Raw genomic sequence first — 25,744 nt, 5'->3', positions numbered from 1 at the left:
GAATTCCCGAAGTCCGCTCAAGCCCCTTGAATCTTGTTCGAGCTGGGTGGGACATCGGCAGTCTAGTGATACTAAAAGCTTCGAGTTGTTTATATTCATTCTAAAATGTGAAGTTGGATGTCACACTCGTCCACGCGTCTCACAGTTTGGAGAACGCGATACCCAACATCTCGAATGTTTTGCTCAGGACTTAGAATACGGTTACAGCCCGGTCCCGTCTTACCATAATATTCACCTGAACCCGTCCATACTTTGGACTGTTAAGGTTGGACCAATCGTGAGTGATTGTGCCCTTCCCTTCCCGTGAGAAGGAAGATGCAAATTCTCTCCTGTCTTAGGCGCCACGGACTCAGAGTGCACATGAGATTTGTGCGTCTGATGATGAGCACATGCCTTCGAATTATATAGTGTACCATCACGTCGCCATCGCCACAACTACCTACACTTGTGCTAGTATCGATCAGGGCTTCATGACTAGATCTCTGGGTACTCGATCGACTCAATCATATCGGGGACTAAGGATCGGAGGATTGAGTGCTGGCTCTCCGTAGGTAGCTCACGATTCTCCAACATCACAATGTGGCCCACGCATGATCTGTCAGGTGAAGGGATCGTCCCATCTCAGCCTCCACTCTCCGAGTGAGTACCCATGGGACGTCGCCTTCCATTCGAGTTCACCACCGTCCATCCCGCATAGCTTTACCCGCCAGAACTAGCATACACTTTCCCCCACTGAGTCTCATCCTCTCTTCTCTTCTTACCATCACTTCCATCTCCGACCCAATGTGTCGTTGTTCGATTTGGCACACAATCCTCAAGCCGTTGGGCTGATAGCACCGCATTCCCCTACAACCACGCAACTTTGGCCAACATCCGGCCCCAACGCTGCACTCATACGAGGCTGGAAACCACTTGTCCTCATTTGAAACGTCTCTGCTGTACTGGCCGACTCGGAGCGACTAGCTTGGCATTGCCCTCCCCGTTATTGTACTCAATTCAGGACACTTTTTTTTTTTTCAAAATACTGCCATGGGGTTCTTACACTGCATGTATAAAGGGGGTTTGGCCTTTGCTGCGGCCGCTCGCTGTGGGCTCATCTCAGTGAGCGAGATCGAACGAAACCGGTTGACTCAGACTGACGCAATGTCCAAGTTATTGCCGCTGCTGCCTTTGCCAAGCGCCATTCACTATTACGCCAGTTTGCTGTTAAGCCGGCGCTTTAGCCCTTGTGTCGCCCCTTCGCGTACGTCCCGCTTAACCTTCACGATTCTTTGATCTGATTCGTGTTTCGTCGATGGTTGCTTACCTGCTCTTTGCCTGACTCTTTGATTGCTTCGTTGCTAATTGATTCACTTTGCTCTATGTTGACTACTCCGCTTATCTCATCGATGTCACTCTCTCCTTGACTCCTGTCTGCTCACCTCATTGTCAATTCAGTTGCTATTTCATGTTGGCTGCTCCGCTACGTATTCCGTATCTTCTATTGTCGCCTGCTCCTCTGCGTACTCCATGTTCTTCGTTTGCCTCCCTGTCGACTGATTTTCTATGTATGCGTATCACGCATCACTAGCACCACCATGGCCGTTTTCCGCTAGAAACCTACATTCCCCCTTATTTAAAATAGGATATCCTGCCCTAACCGATGCGGAGGAGATCCATGTAGGAACTCGCATGGGTTATTTCTTGGGTGATCTTAGTTGCTAAGATAATCCTCTTGGCAAGCTTTTGACTTGACTGATTCGGTTTCGTTCATTGTCGTTTGAGGTCACTTGGGCGTGTACGTATGACCTACTTAGGCACCCAATACTTATAAGGTCAAATTCCGTTGTATGTTCTTATCAAGATGTGGGTACACATTCGAGACAAGATTTGCTAACCGAGGGGGAAACTAGGTTTCTAGCGGAAAACGGCCATTGTGATGCTAGCAATGCGTGACCCGCATACATGGAAAACCAGTCGACAGCGAGGCAAACAGAGTGCATGAAGAGCAGGCGGCAATAGGGGGGAAATAGAGAATATACGAGCAGCCAAATAACTGAAGCAGTTAGCAACGAGGTAAGCAGACAGGAATCAAGGAGAGAGCGAGCAAGCGGTCATTGGTGATGCAAGTGGAGCAGTCAACGTAGAATCAACGAAGCAAACAAAGAGACAGGGAAGCAACCATCAACAAAACACGAATCAGATCAAAGAAGGGGTGGAGCGTCGTGAAGATTAAGGGGGAGGAAAAGGGGCGACACAGCGGCCAAGAGCGCCGGCTTGACAGTGAACTGGTGTGATAGCAAATGGCGTTTGGCAAGGGCAGCAAGCGGCAATAACTTGAACGTTGCGTCAGTCTGAGTCAATAGATTTTGCTCACTGAGACGAGCTAACAGGGAGCGGCCGCAGCAAAGGTGAAGAGATGAAAGGCCAAAACCCTTTCTCACACTCACACTTGTATTATAAACAGTGTAAGAACCCCATAGCAGTAGTTTGAAACAAAAGTGTCCTTAATAACCGGGAGGGCGATGCCAAGCTAGTCGCTCCGAGTCATCGATCTGATTGCCAGCGCTCCTCGTATGAATGAAGGGTTCAGGTCGGATGTTGGCCAAAGTTGCGTGGTTGTAGGGGAATGTGGTGCCGAGCGATCGGCCCCAAAGGCTTGAGAATTGAGGGGGCTAAGCTGGTTCTGGTGGGTAAAACTACACGGGATGGACGGTCGTGAACTCGGGTGGAAGGTGACGTCAAATTGACTTGGGCTGCGGGTCTCACTCGAAGAGTGAAGCTTGAGATGAGACGATCTCTTCGAATTATTTCGCGTGACAGATCATGCGTAGGCAATAGTTGAAGATCAATAGTTGAAGATCAATCGTGAGCGACATGCAAACTCTTGAATTAGGAAAGTCGATACAGATAATAGTAAATATAGGCTTCGAAGTTGTTCCTCCAACACTGAGGAGAGCTAGCACTCGCAATCCTCTGGTCCCTCCGATGTGATCCCCGACGAGTATGGGTCGATCGAGTACTTCTATATATTGTTTGTTTGTCATAGAGGCTGGAGTCCTGCCTAATCCAGTGGCGTCTAAGACAGGAGAGAATTTGCATCTTCCTTCGCACGGGAGGGGAAGTCCGATTCACGGTGGGAGGAAATATAATCGGACGCCCCGGATGCCGGACCGCGGCACGAGGCGTAAGCGCGCGCATACGAGCTTTCAATATTGTTGCCTTTTGGGTTTGCCTCTCGCGTTTTCCTGTGGATGGGCCACATGGAAAAAACGTGGATCCGACACATGTGGGCGGCCAATGTGATTATATTTGGGCACGCGGCCTGTCCAACTTCCTCTCGCTGGACATCTCGATTACAACTTCATCAACCGAGCTCTTTCCTTCCGAGAAGCTCTCATAGCTGGGTGCTCTAGCAGTAGCAGTCTGCAAGGAGCCTACTCTCAACACACACCTTGGTGCGCCTGTACATCCAGGCACAGTCATTTTCCCACCTAGTCAATTACGCCATGGATTCCGCTTCGTCAGTCGTGATGGCAGCCCTATCCACAATCCGGGATGTTCAGAATCTTAGTCACCAGTTTGGTACCAAGATTCTGATTGCACGAGGCGGCTACTCCGAGGTCTATCGTGCCGAATGGTTCCAATCTGGCGCCCAAGCTCCAGCAAATGTATGTTCTCTTGAACTGACATGTTGACTGTTTCGTTTCAATTCTTCCATTGAGGTCTGCTACAAAGTTCTCAAACCACCCATCAGCAACATGCCGTCTGTCGTAGAGGAAATAAGAAAATCCATGAAAGTGAGGCCCTTTCCCTAGCTAGATTGATAGCAATGAAGGCTCATGTACTGCTCCAGCATCTGAAGAGAGAGATGAGGGCATGGAAGGACTTAGACCATGAAAATATCGTGAAATTCATCGGGTTTGCGATTGAAGTTCGCGGTGCAGTACCGGAAGCGGCGTTGGTGTCCGAATGGTGCTCAAACAAGAATCTTGTTGAATATCTGGATGAAAAACCGACCTGCCGTCGGCTTCCCCTGGTGAGTGGTATCAGCGATAACACTGGTCTTTTGGACTGAAGATGCATATGACCGAATAGCTTCTCGATGTCGCTCGTGGTCTGGCCTACCTCCACGAACGTAAACCTGTTGTAGTCCACGGCGATCTGAAGCCTGTAGGTCAACATGTACTGTCCACGAAGTCGATTTAAAGTAATTGATACCATTTAGCTTAACGTATTAATCAGCGAGGCTGGGCGTGCCAAGTTGTGTGACTTCGGGCTATCTTTGATTGCGGACGGATTGACGACAGGGTATACATCGTCGGGGCCTGCATTCACGTTGCGCTATTGTGCCCCGGAACTTGTAGAGAGTGGTGACAAGACGACGTCTGGTGATATTTACTCCTTTGCCTGCATTTGCACCACGGTGAGCCGTTGTGCTTCTCCAACATATGCATTTGACTGAGATTTGAGCAGATACTCTTTAATCAAGGCCCGTTCCCTTCGCTTAAGTATGATGCTCAACTGTTGGATGCGTTAAAATCCGGTCGACCGCCTTGGGACTGGAAGCAATCTTCAGTGGAGAAAATACTATCCAATTGCTGTGCCGTTTCTCCTGATGCACGACCGACGATGGGGGAGGCTTTTGGATCGCTTGTGGATACGTGTGCCGAGTTAGACTCATCTTCGAGCTTCGAGATATCAGACCTTAAACCAAAGCTGCTGCCGCCAGTGGGGTTCGCCGATGGCTCGGCGGATTCGTCTTTTGTACTGAGTGGAGATCGTACGGATCCGAAACCCGCAACGTTGTTCAAGAACGCGGCCATTGAGGTTGTTGGACAAGTAGCTCCTGTTTCTACTTCTCCAGACCTTCAAAATGGGATTTCTGGCGAGAAACAGAATCTACATAATGCTCTTTCTAATCTCGGACGGCACTCAGAGGCTCTCCCATCCATTGAAGAAAGTGTCAAACTCTACCGCCAGTTAGTTGCTGTTGACCCAAGATCATACACCCTGAATTTGGCCGGGTCACTCAACAATCTATATGTGGCTCTTTTGGATCTTGGACGGCACTCGGAGGCGCTCCCATTCATTGAAGAAAGCGTCCAACTCTACCGCCATTTAGTTGCCATTGACCCAGGATTATACATACCGGATTTGGCCATGTCACTCACCAATTTACATAATACTCTTTCCATTCTCGACGGCCGCCCCCATTCATCAACATTGGTCAATTCAGTCGAGAATCTACGTAATGTTATTTCCAATCTCGGACGTTATTCCGAGGCACAAGTGGTTCCCATTTGAGCGTGTTCCCCTCATCATTGCGCTTCCCACTTTGCCACTACACATGCCAGGCAAGATTGAACTGGATCTTCAGCTCGAGAACGCCGACAAACCTAAACTCAATTTTTGATTGCAAGCTATTAATGCCATATTCTCAAAGTTCACTGGCCACACCAAACCCATGACAAATCACAGTCACATCCTACAATTTCAATTGCAAATTCTTTCTCTAACACATTTTTACTCCCATCGCCCATCACTGATGTACTGGTTTATGCGTGTTTCTGCATACCGCATAATCGATGATGTGGAGGTTCTGGTGGAAAAACGTAAGCGGTACAACAAGCTGATTATCTTGCCAAGAGGTAACATGTGCCTGTCGAATCATCGCCATTGTGTTCGAATGGAGCGTGAAGTCTGGTGAGTTATGGTGACGTCAATGGTGGCTGGCTGGAGTGTGTCGGATTTGACTCGGCAAACTCGGCGCATTCCCATTCCCATTCCCCACGTCCCCACAGCCCCTTCAAACCACCTACGCATCACCACCAACTCCAATATATCAATCCTCTCCTTCAAAGGCCCACCTGTTTCTTCCCAACCTCTCCTCTTCCTATCCTTCGGAAAGCTAGACTCTATCGTCCGATCCTTCCACCGAAGCAATCATTGATGAACGAATCGCCCCCCCAACCCATTTCCCTCTAATTTCCCCTCATCGTCTCCCTCTGTGCCGTCGTCCACGCTCCATTCCAATTCGTCTGGTCTTTCGTCTGCGGGCTCTACTTCCATAGATGGTAGTAGTGGCGGACTGATGCAAATAATAGGTTGTTAGCAGGAATGGGAGAAGGTGCAGGTGCCTAATGTGTTGATGGCGAGGGCCAAGACGACGGGATTATGGGAGGCAAAGTTTAGTATGATCCGCCTTTGGCATTGCGTGTGTTACATAATGATTTACCCCCTTCCATTCCTCACCTCCTTCGCCACTTCAGCATATTCAACGTGGACGATCAATGCCCTAAGCGTGAAAAAAGCGGATTACTGTTCTGAATCTGTCACTTTTGCGTGGCATTATCGGATCAAGATCACCCCTTGACGGAGAATCCTACTCAGAATCAGATGGAGTCCCTTGTGCTGCTCGATTTCGTGGTGAATCCGAGCTGGTTCTTTTCGACGAGTATCATCCTTTTTCTGAGTAAGGGTGCAGTGTTTATGGAGAAGATTGTGGGGAAGGCTGTAGCAGAGGGTGGCGGGGATGCGGGTGGTGCGAGAAGGCAGAGTGGGAGTGTGGAGGGTAGGATGGTCGGTGAGGATGCGGAGTGTGAGGGGTTTGAGGGAGCCGTTAGAGTAAAGCAGTACTACGGGTGGGAGGAATATGAACAAGGCAGCCAAGTTTATTTTGTGGAAGTTTTCGCAGGCGAGGCTGAGTTTTATCCTCACTAAATTTTTGTTCGGTCTTGTATGCATGTAGGGTGATTTTGGTTGGTCTTCTAGCGTGACCCAGGCCGCTGATACGACAAATGTTAATTTGTTCTTATATATTATCATTTGTTTGGTATGCTGTCGCAGATGATACTACAAAATGGGCTTGAAGATGCCGGGATTATGTAAATGTAATGGACTCGACTTGGCTCGGTTCTTCCTTCCAGGTCTCACAATAATATCACCTCCCTCTGCAAACCCCGCTTTCAATTTCAGGTCCAAGACCCAAGGGACGACCTGGGTGATGGATTGAAGCTCGTCCACTTTTAGTTTTTCCCGCCCGTTGAAATTTCCTTTTTCATGACAGGCGGGATGGTTGCTCGCATGGAACCCCCATCCTTAGTTGCCAGGTACAGGCAACAAAATATGCAAGAATTCTTTTCTTGCGAATAGCCGAATTCCGCCACTTATTGTCATGGTGTTCGACCTGATTTGGATATTAGCCTGGTGGTGAGTGATATGACAAAATTGCCAATTGGTTCGTCCCCAACCCCAAGCGCATCGCCGGTGCGCGAACTGCTCCTCTCGTTCAAGTTCGATAAAGGCGCGACTTCTGTGCAGTTAGGTCTCTCACATCATCCCCCGGCACGGTAGAATCTCAGGAGATTAAAGCCCTCAGACGAGATCCATAAAACTTCAACAAAAGGTTGGAGCTGAGAAAGTCATCTAAATCGTAGACTGCTTCACTGGAGACACTGCGAATCCCCCGCTTCCAAAGGACAACTCAGCCTACTCCCAGCGACGATCGATTATTGTTTTGCGATCTTTACCTTGTAATCTGCATCCAACATACGCCACGCTCATGCCCACGTTGACTTGTAGCTTTGGATGTACTTGTGGGGCGAAGCGGAAAGCATAGGACTGTGCATGTGCCGCATTCGGGAATCACATACACCATTCGTAGGAGGTCGACCAGCCTGAGCACTGTAGGCTGGGCCACAAGGAATCTGTAAACATGGGGTCAGCTGGCTTTGTCGGCTAGCAAAGATGACGTTGTTTGAGCAGCCCATGTACTTGAGTAGCAAGACATTTGAAAAGCGTCACACTGGCAACAAGCACGTATTCGCGTCCCTCAAGTCGCCCGCTGCAGGCGCAATGGGCAGAGTGAAGAACAAGACCACGGAGGCTGATATATCCACAGAGCCTACAGGGAAGAAGCACTGTCCAAAGGAATAATCATTTGGATTTAGCGCGGCATTCAACAACAGATATATGTTAAGTACGCGCCATGGGTCGGAGCACGTAAAATTCGCACGGAGTTGGCCGAATTCACAGATCGAGCGACCCGTTCGCAGAGTTTTCTTCAGAATTGAGCTCAACCTGGACTCGCTCTGCACAGGTCTTGTTCTGCACCGAGCGAGCAGTGCTCAATATGCATGCACTTTGTATGGAGTTACATATTTACTCATGCTCGACGAGCTCAATCAACGGGTTATTTAACCACTGGCCGAATTTTCATGCTTCGGGTTACGACCAGCGTGACTCTCGCGATCTAATTCGCATGCTCTAACGGTGTCTGCCTTACAGCTCACACTGTTGGTCTTATGATGTAGGACTTTCGTATAAGGCAATCCGCTACCTAAGCAGCCGCACTCGCGCGAACTTTAGTAGAAGCTGGGATCCTGCCTAGGCGCAAAGCGCCCTTTCTTTCTTCTTAAGGGGCTCGCGGATAGAGGAGTACGACGCACATCTTATTGATGTCGTATTCAGAGTCAGGTTTCACCAACAACAGCACCTGCCTACCTCATGCATGGTGTAGCGATCATTATTCGCACAACAGAAGAATTCCACGAGCTCGAGACCTGCTCCGGCATACACCTTACAGCACTAGGTGTGCCTAATGGGCATTATCTAAACAGCGGTCAAGATAAATCAGAAGGGTCTGTGGAGTCAATGTCCAATTGCGTTCCAGCATTAGTAGCATCAGTCAGGAATCTCGATCTTGAGATGTTCTTACATGTATCATTTAGCGTACAAGATCAGATCATTGGTTGAGTGTGAGGGGGGAGATCTAGATGGGACTGGGTGTGATCTGCGCTCATCAACACAAGTACTTCATGTCGTGCTGAGTGAATTGGTGTTCGATACCCTGGAAGAAGTCGTAGTACGCATAGTAGAGCCCGATCCACTCGAGCTCATTATGTGACGGATTCTGTGGTCGGGTTAGGTTAGAGCCGTGTTCATTTGCAGTTTATCGACAGCAGCCAAACTCGATGCATACCTTCACACTGAACGCTTGCCAACTCTCAACATTCGCATGCACGCTTAACGGACCCCCCCTGGTCATGACCCATTGTATCGCCGCAGTCCATTCATCTTGCGAGAAAGTCAGTTGTGACTGGGAGCGACCCTCCGTGTCTGACCTATTATTGCTTGTCGAAAGTTGGTTCTTTTGTACACAATCATCTGGCATGTCACCCTCGTGGGATGGGGATTTCCTTCCGCATTGGGTCCTTTCTGGAGTTTCTCGGTCTTCTTCATTGTCACCTACACTTCCTTCATGATTCGTGGGACCGAGAGTCTTAATTTCAGGATGTCTACGGGCATGTGAGGCATAAGATACTGGGCTCCTAGAGGGATGCTATAAAAGAGTTCATGTTGGTGAGTGACTGCAACACTTTTTGGACACCTAAGCATGAATCCAATTTATTCACCAGTTGCGAGAACAGATTCCACACCTGGAACTCAGACCGACACTTCGTTCGCATCTTTGCATAGAATGCTTGCATTTGCCGTCGTTCATGGAGTGCGAAAGGTATTTTATCTATGTTGCGCATGCTACGGGCCACAGGGCCCCCGGAAGGAAGCATTCGATTGGTGGGGTGGTCCTCGTCAACTTTCGAGTTGGGGCCAACAGAGGGCGTTCGAGGACTTGGGTGACGCTTGTTCTGGGTGTGGCTTGGAGCTGGTGCCGTCACCTCGATTCTCGCTGGATGTTTCTTATGTTTCGCAAGGTAGAGGCTTACTGCCCTGGAAAAATAGTCGCCGAATTTCTGGTGGTAATTCCAGTAGGTGAATAGCGACTTGTCGGGGTTCTGCACAGAAATAGAATCCAACCTGCTCCTAACCTCAAAGTACAACATACATACCTTTTCATGAAAGATTCTCCACAACGTGTATGGGCGGAGTCCAGGGTTCAGTGCGATGTGCGACACCATCTCGTCCCGTAATTTCTCGGACCAACCCCTGGGAAATTTGCTGACTCTCTGTTTCGTCGTAGTGGGAGGTTCATCTGACTTCCTCTCTGACGGTGTACGCAAGGAGTAGGGATTACGGATCCCATCCACGGTCTTTTGAAGTGGCTTCTCACTAATGAATTTTTTCCAATAATCCTCTGAACGATGCTTCCGCTTATAACAGACAGTGAGGAATATCAGAAATTCGGGAAGTAGCGAAACAACACAAACACAAATCACACCTACTTTATTTGCGCACCAACGGTAGAAGCTTTCCAAGGTGGCTCTGGGCGAGTCAGAGAAGAAGTCTTTCGCTGCTTGAACCACCCAGTCACTGTCCTCGTTGGAAGAGCGATCGGGATCCGAGTCGTTGTCGTCACCTCCGTCAACCTCCATGACGGTTCCTGCTCTGAGTTCGTTTTCAGGCGAGCTTTCTATTCCCGATGCACCCTCCTCGGTATCGGGTCGATGGTATACCACTAAATAATCCTCAAAGTCTTGAATCTTACACGCATCAATTGAGTCCTGAACCCATTGCGGCATCACTCCTATTGTGCGGAGAGGATGTTCGCGTAGTTCTTTATTGTCGCAGAACTCGTCATCTGTGATGGCCAAGTACGCAGGGCGAATGCTATCCACTACTTTTCCACCATGGCGCTAAGTGAATGGATGACCGATCAGGAGGGATGAATGAGTATAAGGCAAATCCGATCATAGAGATCTGTCTAATGGAAAATACCTCGATTCGATCAGTGATTTCTGGCCTTCCAGGGAGGCTTGGATGAACCCAGAATCTTAAGCCTCCCTCCTCATCCATAAATACCAAATTCGGGTGGCGTGGCTTACGCGAATCGGTGTCCATGTCTCAAGCCAAAAGGCTGTCAAGGAAAGTACATCGATCGATCCGCGGATACTTACGAGGGCCGCTGTCTCCAGCCATATCGAAAAGCAGGGAAATGGATGGCTCGATTGGCGCGGACGAATCTCGGAGCGGAAATTTGAATTGCTGTCGGGTCTGATCGGGCACTCGAGTCAAATTCCCATGATTGACGTCTCAAAAGGGGCGTTACTAATGACTCTGGTAGTTTCACTACTGAGTTCATGCTGCAAAACGGGTGGCGCTTATTGATTTGCTCGTGCCTGCTCGACTCCACTTGTACGTACGTGATGTTGTCGATGTCCTTTACTCCCGTTTGTCTCCATTTATTAGGGCCCATCCTACAATTACCTTGCGCACAACTCCTCCAGTGTAGCCAAACTCCAGCACTATGTTCACGGGATTAGAAAGTGTAGTATAAACCTTGTCTGGACCCAATATGTTTACACAAATGCGCTACTATACTTGGGTCGGCATCCGCATAACTTCAGAAAGCGGAGCGGGAGCTGACATCACTGCAAAACAGGCCGAGGGTTGCACATGGCCATTTCCACGTAGCTCATGAACCGAGCGCAGCCGACGTTCTAGTCCGTCCCATGCCTCAACTGCCCCGGCAGGATAAACCAATGAACGTGAAAGATCGGGGCGTCTCCCGGAAGGGCCAGCCACCTACTGGGAGAGTTTTGGATGTGCAAGCAGCGAGTGAAATCATAGAGCAATGAGGCGTAATGCGAGTAAAAAAGGGGGCGGAGAATGATTTAAGGGCGATAAGTTGCCATACGAGTGGGTTTAGAAAAACCGGTTGCACCTCCACGTTTACCTTATCATGCCAAGGGGCCGCGCGTCAGACCACATGAGACCAGACAAAGTGCCCCCTGTATTTGCTCGCCGGTGCCACTGCAACAGATCAACATCGAATGGCCAGAGATCAACTGAGGGAAGAGTGGATGTTGCAAACTGTCCGACTCCTCCGCAAGGAGATAACTGGCGTGAGAAGTCGACCAAGTCCCGCTTAAAATGAGAACTGTCTACGCCAAAACCAAAACGAATTGCGATGGCGGCCGAGAGGATTTTTCCCGGTTGTCCCTGGGTTAGGATGCTCCTTCATGGATGGAAGGTACTAAGCCCAGTGCGACGAGCGACGCGTTGAGTGGGAGTCGGAAGTGATGGCGAGAAGAGAAGTAAGGAATGAGACTTTTGTGGGGAAGGGTATGCCGCTGGCAGGTAAAACTGCACGGGGTGAAAAGTGGTCGACTCGGGAGGAAGATGGCATCAAATTGACTTGGGCTGCGGGTACTCGCCTCGGAGAGTGGAGCTTGAGATGAGATATCTCTTCTATCAATGTGTCTCCATGTACAGGACCAGGCGTGGACCATGTTGTGACGTTAGAGGACTGTGAGGAACCTGAGGGAGGGCTAGCATGGAAGAACTCGTGAATCCTCTACCCAATTTAATCCTGAAATCATGATCGATGGTAGCGCGAGTGCAGGCAGTACTGTTGTGGATGTAGCGATGGTGACAGCTAGGGTTAGCACAGATTCCATGTCGATGTTCATCCCCGTCTAATCTGCTCAACCGTGACAGGAACATGCGCACTTCGAGTTGGGAATGCGGTTTAAATGCGGAGGTTGGATTTATTCTGGCACCGAATCGGACGAGAGTGTATTGAGCTCCGCCTAAGACAGGAGACAACTTTTTTCTCTCGGGGATGACAACCAGTGGGATTCACGTGAGAAATTCCCGATTGATTACATAAGATTTCACCAACTAGGCGCATTAATGGGTCCGACGCTGGATCTGCACAAGCGCCTAGGCGGGTGACCAGCCTCTCTTTAGGGGGAACAAGCGCCCGGGGTACCACGGCATACCACGAGAGCGAAGGTACAATCAGACAATATCTGCAGTGCTTCCGGTGTGCGCGCGCATATTGTTGCCTTTTGAGTTTGCCTCTGGCATTTTCCCGTGGATGGGTCATATGGAGAAAACGTGTTCATGTTTGAATCCGACACATATAGGCGGCCAATGAGTTCGTATTTGGGCATGCAAGGTGTCCAAAGTTTCCCCGTGGAGATCTCGGTTACAACTTTGCTTTCCTTGAGTTCAGTAGCAGTCGCTGTTTGTAAAGAGCCTCCTCTCAACCCACATCCTGGTGCATCCGTACATCCAGGGGCGGTCATTGTCTATCCTAGTTAATCGCGCAATGGATCCCGCTTCGTCAGCCGTGATGGAAGCTTTATCCGAAATCCGAGATGTTCAGAATCTTAGTCACCAGTTTGGTACCAAGACCCTGGTTGCACGAGGCGGCTATTCCGAGGTCTACTGTGCAAAATGGGTCCAATCTGGGTTTCCGGATCCTGTGAATGTATGTTCTCTTGGACTGACATGTCGACCTTTCAATTCATTTCTTCTATGGAGGTCTGCTACAAAGTCCTCAAACCACCTATCAGTGACATGCCATCTATCATAGAGGAAGTAAGGAAAACCATGAAGGTGAGGAACTGTTTCGGCCGGATTGACAGCATCGAAGACCCACGTATTGCACAAGCACCTGAAGAGAGAGATGAAGGCATGGAAGGACTTAGACCATGGAAATATCGTGAAATTTATCGGTTTCGCGATTGAGGTTCGCGGTGCAGTACTTGAAGCGGCGTTGGTGTCCGAATGGTGTTCAAACGGCAACCTTGTTCAATACCTGCGTCGTAAACCATCCTGCGATCGGTTGCCCCTGGTGAGTGGTATTAGTGACAACACTGGCCTTTTTGAACTGAATGGATGCACACCATGGAATAGCTTCTTGATGTCGCTCGTGGTCTGACCTACCTTCATGACCACGACCCTGTTGTAATCCACGGCGATCTCAAACCTGTGGGTCAACGTGAATTGTCTAGGAAGCTGATTTAAAAGTGATTGACAACATATAGCTCAACATATTAATCAGCGAGGCGGAGCGCGCCAAGTTGTGTGACTTCGGGCTATCTTGGATCGCGGACGGATTGACGACAGGGTATACATCATCGGGACCTGCGTTTACCTCGCGCTATTGCGCCCCGGAAGTCTTTGATAGCGATATCAAGACGACATGCAGTGATGTTTACTCCTTCGCCTGCACTTGTACCATGGTGAGCCGTGATAGTTTGCGAGCATGACTTCCTTGCACTTTACTGAAACTTAAGTAGATCCTTTTTGATGAAAGCCCCTTCCCTTCGCTTAAAAAGGAGGCTGAACTATTTGATGCTTTAAAATCCGGTCGATCGCCTTGGGACTGGAAGCAATCTTCTCCAGTGGAGAAAATACTATCTAGTTGCTGTGCAGTCTCTCCTGATGCGCGACTGACGATGGGGGAAGTCTTTCGATCGCTCGTGGATACCTGTGCTCGGCTAGACTCATCTTCAAGCTCTGAGATACCTGACCTCAAAACAGAGCTGCTGCCGCCAGCGGGGTTCACCGACGGCTCGGTGGCTTCGTTCTCCGCACTGAGTGGAGATCGTGCGGATCCGAAACTCGCAACGTCATTCAAGAAGGCGGCCATTAAAATTAAAGCTGATGGGCAAGTGGCTCCTGTTTCCGTTTCTCCTGACTTTCAAAATGGGATCTCTGGTGAAAAACAGAAACAGGTTCAGCCGTTGCCGAAGATGACGCCCGAACTTTTCAACACCGAAGAAGTAGCGTCCGTCGCCATTTCCCCTGAAGCTCAAGATGGTGTCCTTGGGCTGGAGCCGTTGCCCGGCCTGTTGCTGGAAGATGTCTCGGCCAAATCCCTTAAGATGGTGCAGGCAGGAGAAACAACTAGACAGCCTGGTACCATTGGTGTCGATATCACTTTCGTTTCCCCTCCTACTCCGGAATCCCCAATGGATCCTGTTCCCGCCGAGGCTGAATCATCACTAACTCCAGCTTCCCGAGCGCTAGCTTCCCCTCCTTCGCGAGAGGCACACCCTTCTCAGCCCTCGGAACACGCAAGAAATATTCGCTCTGCTTCGGCTAGTAGTAGTGGTGCCGTGCGAGACGGCGCACATTCTAGTCGGAAACCTTCTCAGCCAAAGCAGGTGAATGGGCAGGACACTGAGGCTGAGGCTACTTTCGATACCGATGTAGAACGTCCCACCGACACCGGCATCGTTACACCTATCAAGCCACACAAGAAGCGCGCCTCCAGGATAATCACAGTCAGCGATTTCGAGATGATGCGCATGCTTGGAATAAGTTCCGCGGGGAAGGTATGACTTCATGACACCACTCTGGGAAATTTCCCCTTCTAAACAGGCGCTCCAGGTTCTTCTGGTCAAACATAAGGCATCTGGTTCCTTGTATGCCCTGAAAGCTATCAAAAAACGAGATGTACTTGCTCAACAAGAGCTTGGACATACACTAACCGAACAGGCTGTATTGAAACGAATGACTGATGAAAGCCAAAATGCATTCGTCGTCAAACTATGGTGGAGTTTTCACGACAAGGAAAATCTTTTCCTCGTCATGGTACATATGATCTACTCCCCTGACTGTTCCAAATGGTGCTAATTTCTCACTGACTCACCAGGATTTTCATCCAGGCGGAGATTTGGGCATTCAGCTTGCTCGCTGGGGTCGACTGGGCCGCGATCGAGCTCGCTTCTATGCCGCCGAGATTGTGAGTCCAGTGCGTACCCTTCCATTACTGTTTTTAATGTTATAATCACACCAGGTGGAAGGGGTGGAGGGTTTGCACGCCGCCGGTGTCGTGTATCGCAACTTGAAACCAAAAAATGTTCTCATCGGTTTCGATGGACACCTCGTCCTCACTGACTTCGGTCTGTCGAAGCAATTCCCTTCGCCATATCTCAACCTATCGGGATCCTCGACAGCCACGGATGGAGCCGTCTTGCCCAGATGGATGACGCCTGACCAAAGTCCAAACAGCTGGCGAAATGACGATTTGTCGAACAAGGATTTCACTGATACCTTCTGCGGCACTCCAGAGTATCTTGCTCCGGAGGTTATCCAGGGTCTGCAATACAGTTACGAGGTTGACTGGTGGGCATTTGGTACCATGCTCTACGAAATGCTCAGCGGTGTCGTGAGCCGCTGTTCTACTTTCGGTTAGCGATGGAACGGCATTGATTGATTCCTCGGTATCAGACTCCATTTTGGGCAGACAACCACTCAGACATGTATGTTCGTGTCCTTCGGGACGAATTGCAGTTCCCAAAAGTTAAGGCCTTTGATCAAGATACAAAGGCTCTTATCCGCGGCGTAAGCATACCTCAACACGCTACCGGTTCCATCTGATCGCGAAGTTGCCCATAGCTTCTTCAACGGAACCCGACATTACGTACTCGTGAGCCAAGAATAAAGACACATTCCTATTTCTCCATGACGTGTGTGGACTTCAGTCTCAATCATAGGTTGTAATTGTCTTAAATTTCTCTCTATGATAGTGATTGGTCGCACGTATATTACAAACGCTATATTCGTGCGTGCCCCACTTGGCTTCAGTTCCGTGTCTAATATATTTGTGTTTAGCACCATATATCCCCCCCATTGACTCATCCAATGCCAGTAACACCCAGAATTTCGATGATGCCTTCCTTGACATGAGCCCCACTCCGGATGATGGCTCAGAACCTGTGACCGATTCCGAGCGAGAGAGTACGGAAGATGAACCGCTGGATTCGGATACTTCATCCTCTGGGAAAACTCCTTCTGGATCTCTTTCCGGTCGAGTGAACACCGCTTCACAGCAGGACACAAACGAGGAGGCGGTGGACATTTTTGATGGATACTCTTTCAAAGGCCGACACTCTGTTGTCCTTGACGATGAGGACGAGTACGATGAAGCAGACAGCGACATCGAAGAAACCCCCGCCCTTCCAGAGGTTGATACTGTGTTAGAAATTACTCCCGACGACGCTTCCGATGTCTCTATCAAGGCTCGGCATCACCCACCCACTCCGGCTGTTGTTCGGAGAGAGCCTCCAGCTGAGTTGGAGGCGGCTCTTGGCACACCATTGCTGGCGTCGCCTGCCAAGAGTGTCCATGCGGAGCTTACGTCACCCGAGGAGCCTGTCTCCCAGGAGACCGTTGATAAGTCGAAGTCATCTATTCAAGATCTTGTATACGATCCTTCGCCTGTACCTTGCATCAGGTTTGAACCCCCTGCCACGGATATTTCGTCTAAACCATTCCCGGTCTCAAATTTCGATGGACTTGGCGACGAAGGAACCGATGTGCCACCACGAAGCAAGGATGATGATGATGATGATGGGACCTAGTGAAGTCCTGTCAATGAAGAGACGAATAGACCTTCTGGTCGTGGTCGTTGGTCATGGGTCGTCCGAGTCTTTTTACACGAGTAGTTGATACATACCGGCTGGCTGTTTTCAAACGGTCCACCCCCACGCAATCGAGAGTCAACCGGATTCCTCTTCCGAATCCCCCCGGATAACTCGTCGCGTTTTTTTAGCCTACTTCCAATGACCATTGTCGTTTTGCACTCTTTGCCTTGCAATCGATCTGCATCTAACATACGCCATGCTCATTTTCCCCTGTAGCTTTAGATTTATTTATGGGGCGAAGCGGAAAGCGTGGCACTGTGCCGCATTCAGGGAATTGCCTACGCCACTCACTGCCTTCATATGAAAATATGGGTTGTGTTGAAAAACGAGCGCGCTTGTTGATTTGCTCGTGCCCCTTCGACTCCATCAATCCTTCCCCCATTTACGTAGGGGTGTTTTTCAAGGTCCTGCTTTTTTTTTGCTCCCCATTGTCTCCATTTATTAGGACCCATGCTAGTCGTCCAGAATTACCTTACATACAACTCCAGCTCTATATTTACGGAACTAGAAAATGTAGTACAAATTTTGCCTGGGCCCGATATGCGTATGCACAAGTGCATGTTGTACTTGGGGTCGGTGTCAGAGCATCATTCGTCCTCAGGGTTGCGTCCGCGTAACCTTAGAGAGAGCCGGATATTGACCTAACTCCCAAAGCAGGTCGGAGTTACGAATCGGATCCATGACATGGCCATTTCCACGAATCTCAGCGCAGCTGATCCAGGCTCTGGTTTGCCGCATATCTCAACTGCCCCCGGCAGGATAGATCAAGGATCTTTGCTCTCTTCCTGAGACAGGCAGCCATCCACCTACTGTGAGAGAATTTTCGATGCGCCGAAGCGGAGGAATAGAGGAATGGGGCTAAAGCCACCCAAGTGAGTTCAGAAGAACCGGTCGCACTTCCCCGCTCACTCCATCACATCAAGGGGCCATCAAATCACTGGAGAACGTACAAAATGCCGCGTATGTATATTGCTTTTCGGTAGGCACTGCAACAGAAGGGTCGCAACACCAAACCAACCGAAAGAAATGTGGAGTGCTTTCCAGCTATCTGCGTTCTTAGACAACCGGCACGAGGTGATCAGTGAGTTATATAGGTTTACGACGCTGAAACCAAAATGAAGAAACACTGGCGATCGAGGGGATTTTACCCGTTTGTCTCATGCTTCGGATGCACCTTCACGGGTGCTACGTCGAATGAGGGGAACGGGGGGGAGGTGGAAGGTCTATGCACAGGATGCATAGTGCCAGTGGTCAACTAAAATAAAAGGTGGCGTCAGAACTTCACTTAAATGAAAGGTAGAACCTCAGAGAAGTCGATCTCTTCCCAGCGACGTGTCTGCATGTAGCTCCTTCCATGCTAGGAATTGATTCGTAACTAGTAAATTACCCCGATCTCCACTCCCCGACATGTCTCAATTTGAGGCGATCAAGTACTAGACTTGACGGCATGATCGATATTAGTAATTAGTTGTGGATGCAATGCTGGTACAGTAGAGATAACTATACTAGCATTGGTGTATTGATGCTCGATTCAAGGGCATGGATACGCCGGCCACCTGATTTAGCGGCACGCGCATATACTTGGAAGAACCATACCAATCATCAGGGGGGACACTCCTATTCAACCATCGGATGAAAAGATACGACGAATAGACAAATAGACAAATATATTCGGCCAACTCCGCTACAATACATACTGTTGAGTTGAGAAGTCAGCAAGTGACTGAGATTTCATCTTAGCGGCGCCGAATAGGGGTTGAACGGAAGCTCTGTTCCTCAAACAAAGATTTCAATACATAAGCGAAATTGGAATATTATTGATCCATATGTAATGAGCGACGGCAGTCCAAGTCCTTGCTATTTTAGGAAATTTCATCAGTCCATTGTATGTATCGAAACAATCGAAGGTTCGGCCACCCCCAGGCTGGGGTCATCTGCTTTACTCCATTTGAGACATAGCATAGCCCATGCGTTATCGTACACAGCATGAATGAACGAATTCGCGTGTGTATGCACTATAGCACGCCATACGCACGTTCAAGGTCCTGTGCTTGGCTTGGCTTCCACATGCACAGCAACCACATGCAGCGCCGCCTCTAGTAACAGAAATTGCACCTGTGATATGGTAACTTGAATAACATATCACTCTTCCTTCTGGGGTATATAAACTAAGACATGATGGCTCGTTTCCAACCTCCCAGCACAACCCACCAACTAGCAAGCACACCAAGTTCAGACCAAACCAATGCCTTTCTTCCACCACGACTCCGACCAAGCTCAGGCTCACAATGAGTACAACGACCTCAACCCTGTAGAACACAAAGCAAAGTTTTCGCACGAACTGATCGCTGGTGCAGCTGCCTATCAAGCTTCTAAAGCCTACAGCGACCATAAAGCCAAGAATGGAGAGTTTGACGATCATGCCAAGGCAAAGGCGTTCATGTGAGTTGGACGTTGAGGGTCTTCTTCTTTTTTCGAGTTGTCGTGTGTGCCACTAGTTAGTTGTCGCGTTGAGAAAGGGGGGACGGAAGGGGGCGGTCCCTAGGGAAGGATCGGGGTGCCGATCTTTCATCTATCGTTTGTTTCCGAAAGAGAAACAATCATTACTGACATTCGATCTGCCTTCTTTTCCTTCAATCAGTGCGGGCGCGATTGGTGCCTTCGTCGATCGTGAGGTTGAGACGAAAGGACTGGATTTCATCGATAAGCAAAAGGCCAAGCACCACGCTAAGTACGTTCTCGTTTTCTTGTTTTTTTTTTGTCACTTGGTTGTCACAACTGTGTGTGCTCCCTCTCGCCGCTGTCCACCCGTCCACCTGTTCCAACCCTAACCCTTCCCAACCCGTGATCAAAAAAAAATCAATATCTGTTATTCATCATTATCGTGGACTCGTTACTAACATATGTTCGATTATAGAGAGCAAGCCAATGCTGCGTACAGTGAGAAGTTCGAGTAGGAACTTTTGCGACGGTAGACGAATTCCTCCCCCCCATACGCCTGTTGTTGCGCCACAGTCGTCCGCGGGGGGCCGGTGCCCCAATATATACCGGGATCGAGCCATCGATCGTTTGCGTCTCGCAACACACACCCTGTGGATTTTTCATTGTAAATATATGGATTCGAAAAAGAAATTGTGAGGAATAAAAAAACAAACTGTGTATATAACCGGGACTTGGGACGATTCGACTCAGTGGGAGGTTCATGCTTTTGGCTTGAATCCCAACAGTGGGAGGGACGGCGATCCTGAAAGCCACGAGACACCCAACCTACATGCACTACGTACAACCAAGAGACAAACTACCAATACCCCAGAATGGTGCAAGGAGGCATAACACGGTGATAACGGAGTAGAAGTCCCCCGGCCGGCCGAGCGCGCAACCATCTTCCTTGCCCCGAGTCTACACTAGTAGTACTTAGTAGAACTACTGCCAAGTCTAACCCTAGCTCCATAGCACGCAGACGATCAGATGGTTCGGTTCATATCTATCAGCATATTTCGGATTTGTCCCAAACATGATGGAGAAAAGCCCATCATCGGTTGAGTAAACAATATATATGTATACTACTTTTAGTTTTTCCGCGCGAGCCTTTACGTACTATGCAAGGTACTATGTATGCGATTTTTGGAACTAGAAGGGGCAGGAGGAGTGTGCGGGACGAAGAACGATTGCGAGGAAAATCAAATCCAATAACGGCAAGGAGGCTGCCGTTCCGTGAGAACCCATGTGTCATAACTTTCTTTTTTTAACACGAAATTGAGATTGCGCAAGTTGGCATGAAAATGAAGTTATTGCGGCCCAAGACGAAAGAAACTTGATTGTAGGGATGAGATTGAGGCTGAGGGTGTTTTACTGCAGACAATCAAGTCGATGCTATTCTTAGCCTGGAAACCACCTTTACATTTTAGGTATGTGTGATGACGTCGCACCCTCATAGAGACAGGTCATCTGGCTTTCTCGTTTGAGGACGTGAGTACATAACACAGCATCTTGCTATCACACTCCCATGCATGTAGTACTGGTTGTGGACTATATATATAGCGTAATGACGTTTATTGATAACGGAATTGCGCAGTGAGTGATAACTTGGATAACATATTACCCCCCCTTTGGGTATATAAACCTAGACATCCCATCGATGATCGCCCACCCCCCGCTCCTTCACTAAACCTTACCAACACAACCTAACCAAACACCAAAAGTTTTAAACAATCATGGGTTTCTTCAGCCACGATTCCGAACAACGTGAATACTACGATCAATATGGAAACCTCCAGGAACATCACCAAGCCAGCGTGTCCCACGAACTGATCGCTGGAGCGGCTGCGTTTGAAGCTGCTAAAGCTTATGAGAAGCATAAAGAGGCGAACGGAGAGTTTGATAGTCATGCCAAGGCCAAGGAGTTCATGTGAGCGCTGATTATTTTTCTTTTGAAAATCTGTTCCTTTTCCCTCTTCACAACGTCGTTTTGTCGTTGAGAGGGCTTCGGGGGGGAACGGATCGGGCGCCGATCTTTAGCTATCGTTTGTCCCCCCAAAGAAACAATCATACTAACAACTCGATCCCCTCCCCCCCCTCTTCAATCTAGTGCGGCCGCTGCTGGTGCCTTCGTCGATCGTGAGGTTGAGACGAGAGGACTTGATTTCATCGATAGGGAAAAGGCCAAGCGTCACGCCAAGTACGTTCTCCGTTCCTTCCCTTCGCTTGTTGCCCAACTTGTTACTCTTCTCGCCGCTATCCACCCGCCCATCCTTGTGTCACATCCTCAGGCTGTCTGTCCTTCACGTTTCATAACCAAAAAAAAAAAAAATCATTGTTGTTGTTTATTACTTCGGAGGTAATTAATCGGCGGACTTGTACTGACGCACGTTCAAATATAGAGAGCAAGCTCACGAGGCGTACGATAGTAACTACTAGTGGTAGTTATCTAGCAAAAGTAGGAGGATGTCCATACGCGCATTGCTCCGCTAGTCCAAAGTCGCCGCCACGGTGCCCAATGCTGAGTACCATCATCATCGTTGCATCCGACACTCTGTACTTTGTTGTAAATATAAAGGATTCGAGAAAGAAATGTAAGCATCGCGTATTTGTTCTTGGTATGGCTTCGATGCGATTCGGGCTGGGGGGGGATTCTCTTTTTCTGGGATTCAAATTGCGCGCGAGGAGGTGATCAAGTCACTTTCGAGCTAGCCTGTCTCAACCATGCATGAATATGACAGACGAGATGACAAATTAAACCTCCTCAATAACCCCAGAGTGGGATAGCCTGCGCAGCAGGCGTGACATGACATTGACGATGGTGCACATATGCGGCGCTGAGACGAACGATCATCACCCGCTCGGTCACGGTGGACATGTGTGAGCCACTTTTTGCCTCGGACCTACACGGTCTGCACCGCTAGATCCAATATAGCTTCATAAACACGAAGTCCCATAGCTCAAACACTCCGACTATATGCACTCTGACGTCATACTATAACAGTTAACTTACTCCCCGAACAAAAGTCCATTCCTCCCCACCTCGCAACTAGGGACACTCGAAAAATAAGCGATCGGACTAGTGACTTGACGGATTGGTCCAGGCGCAAAATGCCCACGCCAGGGAATCAAGCGGCCGACCCAACTTGTCACGGTTCAGGTGAATATTATAGTAAGATGGGAGCGACTGTACATGTACAGTAACCGAAGTCCTGAGAAAAATATCCGAGATGCGTTGAGGCGTTTAGGTTTTTAGCGTAATTGCGCCAGTTGTGAGAGCCAATTTCACATACTAGAATGAATAATAAAAACAACTCGGATCCTAGTATTACTAGACTGCCGATATCTCCCCCCCGAGAATATGAACACGCAGAGTGTACGCCTGCACGTATCCACCACGCAACCGGCGTGCTATTCAGAGTAAGAGTTGAGAACGCGTGACGGCGAGTGTGAAGAAGGGGGACTTGCGTGTGCGTGAGTTAGGTCGTAGGAGACGAGAGAGTGCTGAGAAGTGAGGAAGGGCCAAGAGTGGAAGTATAGGGCATTGTTCGTCTACGTTGAATATGCTGAAGTGGCGAAGGACGCAGGGAAGGGAAGAAAATCATTAGGTAAAACACGCAATGCCAAGGGGGACCATACTAAACGTCGCCTCCTATCATTTCGTCGTCTTAGCCCTTGCCGTCAACACATCGGTCGAATCATGCACATGATTCCTTGCCCGCATCCGCCGAGTCATCCATAAAGTAAAAATTCCCTGCTCCTTTTCTCATTCCTGGCTGCTACCAAACCCGCCACCACCACCTACTTTGGCCGTAGACGAAAGACCTAACGAATTGAAATGCAGCGTTGACGACGGCATGATGAAGGAGAACCAGAGGGCAAAGGGGGCAGTGGAGGGACGATTCGTTCGTCGATGATTGCTTCGATGGAAGGATCGGACCAGAGGAAAGCGATAGACACCCTAGCTCTCCTAAGGATAGGAAGAGGAGCGATTGGGAAGAAACAGGAACAGGTGGGTCTTTGAAGGAGGGGATTGATATATTGTAGCTGGTGGTGATACGTAGGTGGTTTGAAGGGGCTGTGGGGAATGCGCCGAGTTTGCCGAGTCGAATCCGACACACTCACATTGACGTCACCACAACGAACCCACTTCGGACTTGATGCTCCATTCGAACGCAATGGCGACGATTCGACAGACACATGTACTTCTTGGCGGGATAATAGTATATATCAGGTTTCTTGCGTTTTTCCCCAAGTCACCACCACTCATCATCCATCCAAACCTCAACATCATCGCTTATGGCGGTATGCAGAAACACGCATGGACCACTACATCACCATGAACGATGGGAGGGGAAATGTGTTTGGGGGGGGGGGAATGAATACCCTTGATATTAAAATTGTAAGATGCGACTGTGATCTGTTATGGGTGCAGCGTGGCCAGTGAACTTGTCGGTCGAAAATTGAGGTCAGATTGGTCGGTGTTCTCGGGCTGAAGACCCAATTCAGCCTTGCCTGTCGTGTGCAGTAGGAACATAGGAAATACAATGATGGGGAGAACACGCTCAAATGTGAACCATTTGTGCCTCGGAATGACGGCCGAGATTGGAAAGAGCATCACGTAGATTCTCGAGTGAATCGACCAACTTTGTGGTGTATGCTCCTGGGTTAACGCCGACTAGCTGGCGCCGGATTTTGACACATTCTTCAATGAATGGGAGCGCCTCCGAGTGCCGCCCGAGATCCGAAAGAGTTAAATATAGATTGTTTAGTGACATGGCCAAATCCGGTGTGTATGATCCTGGGTGAACAGCAACTAACTGACGGCAGAGTTTGACACTTTCTTCGATGAATGGAAGCGCCTCCGAGTGCCGTTCGAGATGGGAAAGAGCATTATGTAGATTGTTGAGTGACATGGCCAAATTCGGGGTGTATGATCCTGGGTGAACAGCAACTAACTGGCGGCAGAGTTTGACGCTTTCTTCGATGAATGGAAGCGCCTCCAAGTGCCGTCCGAGATGGGAAAGAGCATTACGTAGATTGTTGAGTGACATGGCCAAATCCGGTGTGTATGATTCTGGGTGAATGGCAACCAACTGGTGGTAGAGGTTGATGCTTTCTTCAATGAATGGAAGCGCCTCCGAGTGCTGTCCGAGATCCGAAAGAGCATTATATAAACTGTTGAGTGACATGGCCAAATCTGGTGTGTGTGATCCTGGATGAACACACAGAGGGAATTAGAGCAGCGTAAAAAACTACTTTAAAGATGGTAAAATACCTTTATCTTTACCACGAGTTGAGTAGTATTTTACCATCAAGCGTGAAGCGTTTTACCAAGGTTCCATTACCACAATAGCGTGAGTAAAAGATGCATCTTTTTGTTGTTTTTTAACTGTTTAATGATGGTAAACTGACCGTTTACCATTGTCCTGTTTGGTATTTTACTTCATGGGGTAGGTAATTTATTAAAGTAATATGAGATTGCTAGCAAAGCGGGCAACTCAGTCTCAAGCAAGTAATGCGAAAGAGAACTCAGAATATATTACCTAGCAAAGCGGGCAACTAGAGGTAATATACAGTATATAAGTGTAGATTGAAATGAAGGAATGATGTTACTAACCTCAGTCTCAAGCAAGTAATGCGAAAGAGAACTGAGGGAAAAAGTTATTCAATGAGCGGTAATTCCCATGTAGTTTAGGAGCGGGATAGTCCGAAATGAATACAAAAGAATGAATAAATAGATGTGGCTGGCCGGGCGAGTTCCTCGCTCGGCCGTGGGAATGTGGCTGTACGAAAACTCGCACGGCCGCGCTAGCGCACTGTTTTCCAACACACCCACTCAGCGCGCACCCACTGAAACCAAACCAAGGGCATCTCTGAACTTCAGAAATTTCTCTGCACCCAAGGCTTTGGTAAAAATGTCAGCTACCTGATCCGTTGTAGGAATGTACTCTATATCTAGAAGTTCATCCTCGATTTTCTCCCTAATCCAATGATGTCGAACCTCGATGTGCTTTGTCCGAGCATGAAAAATCGGGTTTTCGGCAATATGAATCGCTGATTGGTTGTCGACAAGAAGATAGAGGGGAAGTTGGATTGGGATGCCGACGTCTCCATAAAGGTTTTGAAGAAAAATCGCTTCTTTCCCAGCATGCGTCATG

At 48.9% G+C, this 25,744-nt stretch overlaps 10 protein-coding genes across 10 annotated transcripts; 6 read left to right on the top strand and 4 right to left on the bottom strand.

Annotated features, from left to right (window-relative positions):
• The first annotated feature begins 557 nt into the window (after window positions 1-557).
• On the top strand, window positions 558-1,818 carry EI90DRAFT_3085154 (uncharacterized protein). The gene is made up of 4 exons (XM_039062117.1): window positions 558-639; window positions 698-1,101; window positions 1,153-1,243; window positions 1,438-1,818. Exons 2-4 carry the CDS (start codon window positions 1,030-1,032, stop codon window positions 1,593-1,595), a joined length of 321 nt encoding a protein of 106 aa, XP_038909461.1. The 5' UTR covers window positions 558-639; window positions 698-1,029; the 3' UTR covers window positions 1,596-1,818.
• Window positions 1,819-3,132: 1,314 nt separating this feature from the next.
• Window positions 3,133-3,722, top strand: EI90DRAFT_2979133 (uncharacterized protein; the record flags this gene model as incomplete). Its single annotated transcript, XM_039055964.1, has 1 exon — window positions 3,133-3,722. A coding segment is annotated over one exon (250 nt), but the record flags the coding sequence as incomplete, so codon positions are not given.
• Window positions 3,489-5,526, top strand: EI90DRAFT_3168191 (kinase-like domain-containing protein; the record flags this gene model as incomplete). The annotated part of the gene is made up of 6 exons (XM_039066307.1): window positions 3,489-3,650; window positions 3,705-3,779; window positions 3,836-4,018; window positions 4,078-4,152; window positions 4,208-4,405; window positions 4,456-5,526. 6 exons carry the CDS (start codon window positions 3,489-3,491, stop codon window positions 5,284-5,286), a joined length of 1,524 nt encoding a protein of 507 aa, XP_038909459.1. The 3' UTR covers window positions 5,287-5,526.
• Window positions 5,527-6,251: 725 nt separating this feature from the next.
• EI90DRAFT_3085147 (uncharacterized protein) lies at window positions 6,252-6,878 on the bottom strand. The gene has a single exon (XM_039062116.1). The coding sequence runs from the start codon at window positions 6,805-6,807 to the stop codon at window positions 6,331-6,333; it is 477 nt and encodes a 158-aa protein (XP_038909458.1). The 5' UTR covers window positions 6,808-6,878; the 3' UTR covers window positions 6,252-6,330.
• Window positions 6,879-8,535: 1,657 nt separating this feature from the next.
• On the bottom strand, window positions 8,536-9,778 carry EI90DRAFT_3085144 (uncharacterized protein). Its single transcript, XM_039062115.1, has 3 exons — window positions 9,396-9,778; window positions 8,963-9,322; window positions 8,536-8,893 (listed from the first exon to the last, which is right to left on the bottom strand). The coding sequence occupies exons 1-3, from the start codon at window positions 9,549-9,551 to the stop codon at window positions 8,783-8,785; spliced, it is 627 nt and encodes a 208-aa protein (XP_038909457.1). The 5' UTR covers window positions 9,552-9,778; the 3' UTR covers window positions 8,536-8,782.
• Window positions 9,779-9,846: 68 nt separating this feature from the next.
• Window positions 9,847-11,153, bottom strand: EI90DRAFT_146920 (uncharacterized protein). Its single transcript, XM_039051817.1, has 5 exons — window positions 11,082-11,153; window positions 10,836-11,021; window positions 10,657-10,781; window positions 10,164-10,574; window positions 9,847-10,102 (listed from the first exon to the last, which is right to left on the bottom strand). Exons 2-5 carry the CDS (start codon window positions 10,855-10,857, stop codon window positions 9,878-9,880), a joined length of 783 nt encoding a protein of 260 aa, XP_038909456.1. The 5' UTR covers window positions 10,858-11,021; window positions 11,082-11,153; the 3' UTR covers window positions 9,847-9,877.
• A 1,881-nt stretch (window positions 11,154-13,034) lies between these two features.
• Window positions 13,035-17,516, top strand: EI90DRAFT_3085128 (kinase-like domain-containing protein). Its single transcript, XM_039062114.1, is given in 15 exon segments — window positions 13,035-13,156; window positions 13,210-13,284; window positions 13,340-13,522; window positions 13,585-13,659; window positions 13,716-13,913; window positions 13,971-15,011; window positions 15,067-15,270; window positions 15,332-15,421; window positions 15,476-15,847; window positions 15,910-16,023; window positions 16,078-16,148; window positions 16,209-16,243; window positions 16,294-17,452; window positions 17,463-17,482; window positions 17,497-17,516. 12 exon segments carry the CDS (start codon window positions 13,246-13,248, stop codon window positions 17,040-17,042), a joined length of 3,171 nt encoding a protein of 1,056 aa, XP_038909455.1. The 5' UTR covers window positions 13,035-13,156; window positions 13,210-13,245; the 3' UTR covers window positions 17,043-17,452; window positions 17,463-17,482; window positions 17,497-17,516.
• A 1,834-nt stretch (window positions 17,517-19,350) lies between these two features.
• On the top strand, window positions 19,351-19,936 carry EI90DRAFT_2943281 (uncharacterized protein; the record flags this gene model as incomplete). Its single annotated transcript, XM_039055292.1, has 2 exons — window positions 19,351-19,547; window positions 19,747-19,936. The coding sequence occupies 2 exons, from the start codon at window positions 19,351-19,353 to the stop codon at window positions 19,934-19,936; spliced, it is 387 nt and encodes a 128-aa protein (XP_038909454.1).
• Window positions 19,937-21,319: 1,383 nt separating this feature from the next.
• On the top strand, window positions 21,320-22,022 carry EI90DRAFT_3021324 (putative phosphoglycerate mutase family protein; the record flags this gene model as incomplete). Its single annotated transcript, XM_039057635.1, has 3 exons — window positions 21,320-21,513; window positions 21,694-21,783; window positions 21,986-22,022. The coding sequence occupies 3 exons, from the start codon at window positions 21,320-21,322 to the stop codon at window positions 22,020-22,022; spliced, it is 321 nt and encodes a 106-aa protein (XP_038909453.1).
• Window positions 22,023-24,148: 2,126 nt separating this feature from the next.
• On the bottom strand, window positions 24,149-24,898 carry EI90DRAFT_3021323 (uncharacterized protein; the record flags this gene model as incomplete). The annotated part of the gene is made up of 2 exons (XM_039057634.1): window positions 24,149-24,798; window positions 24,862-24,898. 2 exons carry the CDS (start codon window positions 24,896-24,898, stop codon window positions 24,149-24,151), a joined length of 687 nt encoding a protein of 228 aa, XP_038909452.1.
• Between the last annotated feature and the right edge of the window lie 846 nt (window positions 24,899-25,744).

The sequence above is a fragment of the Cantharellus anzutake genome (assembly GCF_015039405.1).
Source record: "Cantharellus anzutake strain C23 chromosome Unknown EI90scaffold_109, whole genome shotgun sequence".
NCBI lineage: Eukaryota > Fungi > Basidiomycota > Agaricomycetes > Cantharellales > Hydnaceae > Cantharellus > Cantharellus anzutake.
Note: the sequence above shows the minus strand (reverse complement) of the source record. Positions and strands in the feature narration are given on the sequence as shown.